The following is a 9,727-nucleotide window of genomic DNA, read 5'->3' as shown; positions in this document are numbered from 1 at the left end:
CTATCTTTGGCTTTTTTTTGGTGTAGAATGAAGAAGAAAACAAAAGGAAAGGATATAAGGAAATATCTTTAAGTTAACACTACTAACTTAATGTCCAAAAGTATCTCTATCGTATCAATTGATAAAACCTCAGTGTCAGTTAATACATTAGAGCATTTAATTAATACGGGGTATTACAATATTGGTTAGTTTTTAAAAAGGAGGTCAAGGGTTCTAGTCTTTTAGATTGTAGGTATTTTTATTAAAATAATATAAATTATACAACATATATTCAATAATAGTTGTTTCATTAAGTTGTATGCTGGTTTGTTTAATTTAATTAACTAAATGTGTATATATAATAGAAAGAACACTTGGTTATTATGAAAAATGAGAACAATGAGTCACGACCATTAAATTTTGATTTGTTGATTTTAATGAACTTCTTTCTATGTTGATTTAAAATAAATATTAAGGATCATAGAAAGAGAAACCAATCCGGTCCACTAAAATCAACAAATCAAAATTAAATGGTCGTGATTAATTGTCATCATTTCTTATAATAACCAAGTGTTCTCACTTGAGTCGTGCTTATATATATATATATATATATATATATATATATATATATATATATATATATATATATATGTATGTATGTATATAAAGGAGAGTTTTGTTTATTATTAGAACTGAGAACTTTTAATAATAGCAGTATGATTTAAAATTAATGCCTCAGATTTCACTTAAATTTAAAGAGACAATAATTAATAGATAGATTCTGGTTTTACCAAAGTTCTCATTTGATAAACAATACTCCCTCCGTTTTTTATTATAAGTCGTTTTAGACTTTTCACACAGATTAAGAAAAATAATAATTGTTGTATGAAAATGAGAAATTATAAAGGTTTTTACAAAATTATCCTTCATTAATGGCATGTGGAAGATAAATTTATATAATTGAAAGGAGAGAGAATAATAAATATTTAAGGATATAATAGGAAAAATAGCATTAATTATTCATTGGAATTGTAAAACGACATATATTTAAATACAATTTTTTTTCCCAAAACGACTTATAATAAAAAACGGAGGGAGTAATTAAATATATATATATATATATATATATATATATATATATATATATATATATATATGTATGATCAAATGACACCAAAGTGACCGTTTGATTAATTATTTTAACGATCGAGATTTGGTGACAAATTAAACTTTGACACTTTGGTGTCATTTGATCCTATATATATATATATATATATCAAGTGAAAGCATTTTATAACGAGAGAGATGAAAAAAATAAATCAAGTGGGAACCTATCAAGTGGGAATATATATGTCCTTTTAAAAAAAATAAAAAATTAGAAAAAAAAATATAAACGATGCCGTTTTGAATTTGTCTGGTCTAAGAATACGCATGAGTCGGTATTACACAGTACTACTACTTCAGAAGAACCTGGAAGCACAAGTTCATATAGAAATCAAACATTTCTTCTGAATCACTTCATCCAAATAACTCCCTAACACCGAACCTTCGAGAAGATGGTGCTGATAGAGCAGGAGAAGACTGACGATCCAAACGTGAATCCACCAAACGCTACTGCCGGCAACGACGCCTCCGACGGCTTCGAAACCGCCAGTGAGGCCGATCTCGATAGCGACGGTGACGATGACAGAGCAAGCAGCCGAGAAGAATTGCAGCACAGTGATCAACTGCAGAAGCCGCCGACGCGGACAGAGGGAGAACAGGAACAAGATGTTCCTCAGCAAAGCATTTCCTCCGAGGAGGCTTTAATCAATGAAGATGAATTGAGACAGGTTCGGTTTCAAAATTTAGGGTTTCGATGACTTATTTTGTGTTTTTCCCCAATCTTCCCAAGCTAGAGTAATGATAATCCCAATTTCCCCCAATATTCATACAGTTTGTGCAAGTAATAATTTGTTTGCTTTAATTGGGTTTTGGTTTTATTAAAAAAATGATTCTTAATGATATGAAGAGAGTAGCAATTGAGTGCAATGGATTTTTGTAACAGAAAGCATTGGATGAAGCAAATGAAGCAAAAGTAGAAGGTAACAAACTCTTTGTAGATGGGAAGTATGAGGAGGCATTATCTCAATATGATCATGCCTTACAAGTTGCACTAGACATTCCTTCATTTGTGGAAATACGCTCAATATGCTATGCAAACCGTGCTGTGTGCTTTTTAAAACAGGTATGACCCTTTTCCTTTATACTGATTACTATTAATGAGAAGAGGACATTGCAACAAGTACTTATATGCTGCTTTTACATTTACGTCAACTAGATCAACTATTAACAGCACAAATACAATAATAATATTATTAGAGGAAAGAAGGGGAAATTACAAGCTATGGGAGGATTAGATATCTTAGTATAAATCATAAAAACTGAGATGCAACAAGATCCAGGACATAAAAAATGTAAATAATGGTTCAAAGAATCTGCATTACCAGAAAATTATATTCCATACGTGTTACGGATGGTGGAAAGTAAAAAATATGCCATTTTTAATTTCCATTCCCGCCATGGTACCCCCATCCTGCACAAATTGGCCATGGTAGTTGTAAATAATCCGCCCTGCAATCTGCCTTGGCCAATATTTGACAACATTTTATTCCATAGAAACAGCCATGAGCAGCAGCAGGGCAGAAAAAAGGAAGGTTCAATCCTCTATTGTAACAAGTTTAAGGGAAAAGAGGCACCCTTAGAGATATGAGCATTACGAAAAATCATAACCAATTGAGTATGCTTTATAAATAGTTGAACATATTTAGTAACTGAGTTTATTGTTAACCCTTAAGTTAGCTCGCAAATGTGTTTCATTTGTTCCCTAATTATTAAGTTTGAGCAAAATCATGATACAACTTACATTAGTTCTTCCAACATTTTTATTTTAATCATATATTTGTTGACATTTAATCATTTGTATTCCCGATTTTGCTACTACAGGGTCTAACATAGTAATATCACCTTTATGTCTCTCTTGTTATGTTTGTAATTGTAATTGATTGAGTTTATTGCTTGATTTTCTTTAACGTATGTCAAATATACCTCAGGGAAAATATGAAAATACAATTAAAGAATGCACAAAAGCATTGGAGCTGAATCCTGCATATGTTAAAGCTTTGGTAAGAAGAGGAGAAGCTCATGAAAAGCTTGAACATTTTGAAGAGGCAATTGCTGGTGAGTTTGAGTTTATATAAGGGCAGGGGATAATTATACTGACTCATCTGAAGTTTGCATTAATTGCACCCGACACTGCTTCTGTTTGGAAAATAATATTTGCATCGAGGGTGTTGTTCTTATGTCTGACACCTTTCCTTGGTTGAGGAACCACGTGTACCTTCCTTGTTGGACTTTCCGCCTTAATTGCGGTCTGCCCCTAGTCGCCTTAATTGCGGCATTTTGGCTTGCCTTATTGCAGCCCCCAACACGTTCATTGTGTTGGCTTTGAAGGGGTGGATTTAGTCCCACATTGCGTTGCTTAGAGATATGTCCTGTGTTGTGTTTATAAGTGGGGGTAATCCTCACCCTACAAGCCGGTTTTGTAGGGTTGAGTTAGGCCCAACCCAAATTCTGAGATTCCCCACATATATAAGGTTCCTACTCTATTTCCCTTTGTAAATAACAAAGGGAAGTTTAATTTCTCAAATAAGAAGGGTGTGTGGTGTAATAATAAGTACTTTAGTTATCTGTTTGTTTTTGCACTTAATGTATAAGTTTGTTAAATGTGTTTTACACACTAAAAGCATTCAGTTCATTTAGATTTTTCATATTACACCAGATTGGTTCACTTCACCTATTTTTTTGTTTTCAAAATGTGATTTGCAGATATGAAAAAGATCTTAGAAATCGATCCCTCAAATGATCAAGCTAGGAAAGCCATCCGTCGACTAGAGCCCCTTGCTGCAGTCAAACGGGAAAAAATGAAAGAAGAAATGATAGGCATGTTACTTCTGTCTATCTCTTGTTCCTTTTAATGTTTGTTTTTGTTTTTGTAGGATGGTGTGTGACCATGTTTTGAGTGCATTATCTGTTCTTTTATATTGTAAACCATAGAATTAACCATCTTTGATATTCAAAATGTAGAAAAATATCCTGTCTTGGTTGTTGTGTGTTTCTTGCCTTATTGCTAAAGGGAAAGGAAGACCAAGAAGAACTATAAGAGAAACTATTAGGAAACTTAGAGATCAATGGTTTGAATAGTGATATTATGTAGTTTGACCCATGTAGTTAACTGCACCTAGTAAGATAAGGTTTGGTTGTTGTAGTTAGGGACAGATTGGTGCAGAGCAAAGTAGGGGCTCCAGCCCCCATAGCTTCAATCATCCAAGCAAGTAACAAAAGCATTTGCTTGACATTATAGCGTTAAGATAAATTATAAGGTAGCAGAATTTTGCAATGAAATTAACTGACTGATACTATTAAATTAGCAGAATTTTGCAATGAAATTAACTGACTGATACTATTAAATTAGCAGAATTTGGCAATGAAATTAACTGACTGATACTATTAAATTAACAGAATTTGGCATTATATACTAGTCATTTTTAATAAAGTTTCTCTATTTATTTTATTTTGATTTCACTACTTTATTTTATTTTGATTTCACTACTTTATTTTATTTTGATTTCACTACCATCAATTACTTAGACAGCTGAATGTTTCTTGATGCAGCAAAATTGAAAGAAATGGGCAATTCTGTCTTGGGACGTTTTGGGATGAGCGTTGACAACTTCAAAGCAGTCAAAGATCCAAACACTGGTTCTTATTCTATCTCAATGGAACGCTAGATTTCGTCGAGCAGGGTCATAATAGCAGTAAGCAAGAAAGAGACTGTTTAAAATGATAATGGTTTGAGACTTTTGTTGGCATTAAGTCATTAGAGAATACAAAGGTTAGTAATGTATCTTCAAAAGGGCGTTTTGTGATTGATTCATCATGTCCAAGTGACCGATACTTCCTGCTTACAGTTAATGTGATATAGGTTTTAGAACAAAAGAAATGTATTCATCAAATTGAATAGTTCATATGATTGCATTGTCTACTGAGAAATGTCGGGAACACATTCTTTGATAGTTTTCTTAAGTCTTAACAGTATTGGGTAAAAACTCCAACTATTCCCACTATTATAGTGGTCTCGGGTTATCTAATGGGGGACCGACTAGGGAGAGAAAATGTTGAACAGTGTGTTAAACAGTATAGTGTGATGTCCTTGAAGTCTCTCTAAATTAGCTTTCTTTTTCCTTTCTGAAATGTGCACTTGTTTAAGAAGGTAGATATTTGAAACCTCAAGTTACTCAACACTTATTTGTTATAGCTCAAATAAGAATGAGATTGTAATAAGTAAATTACAACTCTTATGACACAGAACTGAGTTAAAAACCATTTTCTGTTTATCCGACATTATCTCAAGTGAAAAGACAGTTTTTTACCCCTTAAAATAAGAAATTTCTTCGACTCAGTTCTAAGTGTTTTACCATGTGCCCGATCAGGTACTTCATGTGACTCCGTATTTGGTCTAATTCACTGTCTCATGGTTTGTGTTCTAGGTTCTTGGAATTCTGAGTAAATAAAGTAGAAAGGAGTTGAACATTGTTTGATCGATGTCAGAGTGTATTAGTCATGTGGATATTTGCTATGGAAGCTGATTTTGGAATTTGTCAAAGTTTCGTTTTAGATAGTACTTGCACATGCAATTTTTATGTATGCCACTTCTAATACAGTAGTGTAATCCATCTGTTGCTGATAATGGCTGGTTATTGTAATGTTTTCATGTTATGAAGCTATTTACAATTTGTGGTTATCATTGTTTGGGGAGAATAGGGTAGAAGTCAAATGGTTTAGAAGGAGGTTAAATAGACTATTCCCAAAAATTAATTTTCCAAAATGTTTCTTTTTTGAAATCAGAGTTTGATAAAACATTCGACGCAACAGAAAATTGACATTATTGGAAAGATCTTATAACAATAGAGTTCGAACACACTGAAATTACTAATCAATCAAGTAGCAATTAAGCTATCGCTGAACGTATACGAAAAGTATAACTCAAATTTATTTAAATGATAAAGATTCTGCCACAGTTTTTTAGAGTTAATCGTCAAGAAAATCTTTTAAGAACTTAGTCTGACACATGTACTTTTACACTAGAGTTGATCGTCAAGAAGATCATTTAAGAACTTAGTCTTAAACATGTACTTTTACACGGGAAATTGCTACCAAAATAATAAAATTTAACTGTGTGCAATTTTAGTAAAATTTAACTGTGTGCAAGTTTTAGAAAAATGATAAAGTCTAAGCATGTAAAATATATACGAGAAATAAAAGGAGGGAAGGTTAGAGAGAATCTAAAGTATGTTAAGTATATACAAGAAATAAAAGGCGATAAGGTTAAAGAGAATGTACAGTATTTATAGTAGTTTAATTCTGTTATGGGCCGAGCAGGCCCAATCCACAAGTCCTGGTCGAGCAGGCCCAAACGTGTTTCAGGTCTAATTTGCACCCCTCCTCTTATGACTGTTATGAGTCAAATCCACGTGCTACACGAAGAACACATGGTCAAACTCACTTGCGAGGGATCCAGACAACTCCCTCCGAATCCTACGCTATGTTTGTAACATCCCGATTTTTATTAATTATATTAGTAGTTATATATTATTTGGTGTTTTTAATAATTATTTGCTTAATTTAGTCATTTGTGATGTTTATTGAAATTTTTGAATTTTGGGACGATTTAGTCGGTATTAGTTCGGGATAGCGGATCAATATTTAATCGAAAATTTTAATATTTTTAGTATTAGAAATATTAATGAGTTAATATTTAGAGTTTTGGGAATTTTCCGAGTAATTAAGATTAGACCGGAAATATGAGACATTGAGTTATTAGAGAATTTTATTAGTATTTATTTTACTATATTATTTTATATTATTTGATGTGTTAATTATTCATTTAATCATTTGATGTGTTAATTATTCATTTAATTATTTGGTGATATAATAATTAATTTAATTAATTGACTATGTGTATATTTGTATTGGTTTAGTTTATTGAGCTAAATAGAGATATTAAGATATTATGACTATTGGGCCAATTTATTTGAAGTAGAAATAATTGGGTGAGTTATATTTTCTTAAGTCCATTTTATAAACCATAAGTTAGTAAAGGTTGAGGAGAGTAGACATTTTCATTTCATTTGTTCATTTTGAAAAGAATAGAAGGTGGAGGAGAAGAGAAAAAGGGGAAGAACAAGGAGAAGCTAGGGTTTGGAGGAGAAATTGAAGAGGTAAGGGGGAGAATCCCTATTATTATGGGCTAGTATAATAGGGATATTGGGTAGATTAACATGTTTATGCTTGTTCTTAGCTGACCTCCATGAAAATGCTATTTTAATGTGTCGTAGTATACTGATTTATGTTAATGGAATCTGGAAATTAAATTGATGCTATGTAGCTAATGCTGATCGACACCTATACTATTTCCGTTTTCATGTTATTCACGGTGCTGTAGTTAAATTCCATTCGGCACTTGTATGATGACCGACAGTGTACCCCACTTGAGCCAAATGTTTCGTTTCATGTTATGCCAATGGGTCTTATTATTTTGGTCTTCTTTCTCATCATGTGTTGTTTGTTTGTCTCGCTACTGTTAGTGTTCTGTTTCTAATGTTCCCTACTGTTATTAGAAGGACATATATAATGGCATATACAAATAGAAATGAACCATGAAAATGATATATATATATATATACACTAGACATAGTAGAATAAAGAATCTTGGCACCTTATATAATTAAATATTAGAATACTAGAATTTAGAAATGTAATAGAAATATAATAGATTATGAAAGGAAATAAATAGAACAGTAGGGTAGGATTAATAAATGCAAAACACTCCCGTTTTATCGAAATAACCGAATTAAACGGTATAATTAGTTGTCCGGAATTTAATGAAAATTTACGTGGTAGCTAAGTTTAACTAGTAAATTAACATGGTGGTGTTATTTTGTTGAGAATGTGATATTTACGAACCGGCCGAAAATAATGTAGATTTAAATATCTTTTATATTAAATATTAGTTTTTAGAATAGAAAATGAATTAGAAACTTGAAACTAATAAAGTGTATTTATTAATTAGTTGATTTAATTAATAGTTAAATTAATTGCAATGAGTTTAATTGATTGGAATATACTTAAAGTTGGATTAGTTATTCGGTTTGTCGGTAAATTACGGTATTTTGAGGATTCGTCCGTAATTGCATTGTGGATTTAATATGTTTATATTGAAAATGATATATGCATGTGCAAATGATATTGTTTCGAAGTTGATTCTCTGTGGTTAGTTGGTTAGCATTAAATTAATGATTAATTGCTTGATGTTGAAAGTGTGTGTTCATGTATAATTGGCAAAATGAGAATTAACATGAGATAGTGTAGTTACTAGTGTTAATTGGAATTGTGTGTTGACAATAATGTGTGATTAATGCTTGTGATGAGAATGTTGTGTACAATATTGTGGATAATTCATTGAGTGAATTATTGTGATATGCTAAATATTAAGATGGTAGAGATGATCTTAATTGCATATGTTGATTTACATTGTACATACATTCATATCATGGATGCCTTGAAACAAAGGTGGTTTGCTTTGAAACATAAGCGAGGCTTAGATTCTAAAGTGAATCGGAAGCGGTAAACTATATGTTTACATTTGGTGGGCTTTGGTCTTGTCCGGATCGGAAGCGTGGCTTGGATTCTAGATATTGAATCGGAAAGCGGTGAAACATTGGGTTCACATTGGTACCACATGCATAGTGTCACATACCTTGCATCAAGTCACATTAGAGTTATGTGATAGTTGATTATGTACATTGATGGTGTTGTGACATGTGTGTGAGATTGATAATTGAAATAAGTGATGTGTGAATATATGTTTGGCCAAATACGTGTTTATGTGACTATTATAGATGTGTACATGATTGAGAATATAATATTGGCATTGAATTGATATTTCCCTTGTACGCATTATTTACTTGTTAACTTGTGAATTATATATTGTCTTACTATTATTTATATAACTATGTTTGATGTGATCAATTTCTGGTATTATTAATTAACCATTGTATTCCGTTATACTTTCTTCATAATGATTCGTATTCTCACCCTTCTGTTTTAATGTTGCCCTCGTTTGGCGACATGCAGGTTTTGACAATTAGTAGCTGGCGTGTGATCTAGTCGGAGTTTCGTCCGAGTTGCTTGGTAATTAAGTAGCGAGTAAATGCTCTGGTCATGTAACACTGGGTAGCTTAGATGTCGAACTCATGTTCTATTTGCTTATGTATTTTGTTATAACTTGTGAACCTGTTTAATTGGTTACTTGTTGTTGAGAGGCTTTAGGCCAAATATTATGATCATGGTATGGGACATGTATCATTTGTATAAAACACATGAGTATTACTTTCCGCTGTTAATGCATATTCTAGATGAATTATGATTATATGTCAGGTGTTATTTGAAATGACCAGGTGTATTGTATTTTATGGATAAATGCTGACGGTTTTTAAAGCTTTTATTTTTTTAGTTTTTTTGAAACGTCGATGTGACGCCCTTTTGAGTTATATGCATGCTTATTCTCTGATTAGATGTTTATTATTTTATGGGGTAAAAAGGGGTGTTACAATGTTCATCCAGAATATGAGTCACTTTCTGACTCAGA

At 32.1% G+C, this 9,727-nt stretch overlaps 1 protein-coding gene across 3 annotated transcripts; it reads left to right on the top strand.

The window, feature by feature from the left end:
* Positions 1–1,415: 1,415 nt before the first annotated feature.
* Positions 1,416–9,441, top strand: LOC131609272 (uncharacterized). Of its 3 annotated transcripts, none has more exons than XR_009286053.1 (6): positions 1,416–1,811; positions 2,027–2,206; positions 3,072–3,198; positions 3,847–3,960; positions 4,693–4,912; positions 9,214–9,441. XR_009286053.1 is itself a non-coding variant. In XM_058880962.1 (5 exons), the coding sequence occupies exons 1-5, from the start codon at positions 1,536–1,538 to the stop codon at positions 4,806–4,808; spliced, it is 813 nt and encodes a 270-aa protein (XP_058736945.1). In that variant the 5' UTR covers positions 1,416–1,535; the 3' UTR covers positions 4,809–5,070. The 3 variants fall into 3 exon arrangements, 1 of the variants encoding a protein (XP_058736945.1); XR_009286052.1 differs by lacking the exon at positions 9,214–9,441 and adding an exon at positions 5,568–6,152; XM_058880962.1 differs by lacking the exon at positions 9,214–9,441 and having other exon boundaries at positions 4,693–5,070.
* Positions 9,442–9,727: the final 286 nt, after the last annotated feature.

The sequence above is a fragment of the Vicia villosa genome, linkage group LG6 (genome assembly GCF_029867415.1).
Source record: "Vicia villosa cultivar HV-30 ecotype Madison, WI linkage group LG6, Vvil1.0, whole genome shotgun sequence".
Taxonomy (NCBI): domain Eukaryota; kingdom Viridiplantae; phylum Streptophyta; class Magnoliopsida; order Fabales; family Fabaceae; genus Vicia; species Vicia villosa.
This window is presented reverse-complemented; position numbering and strand designations above follow the sequence as displayed.

Excerpts from the sequence above, each read along its gene's own strand:
- LOC131609272 (XM_058880962.1), top strand. The coding sequence starts at position 1,536 with ATGGTGCTGATAGAGCAGGAGAAGACTGACGATCCAAACGTGAATCCA. Across the intron at positions 3,199-3,846 it reads TTTTGAAGAGGCAATTGCTG|ATATGAAAAAGATCTTAGAA; the intron begins GTGAGTTTGAGT and ends TGTGATTTGCAG. Across the intron at positions 3,961-4,692 it reads AATGAAAGAAGAAATGATAG|CAAAATTGAAAGAAATGGGC; the intron begins GCATGTTACTTC and ends TTCTTGATGCAG.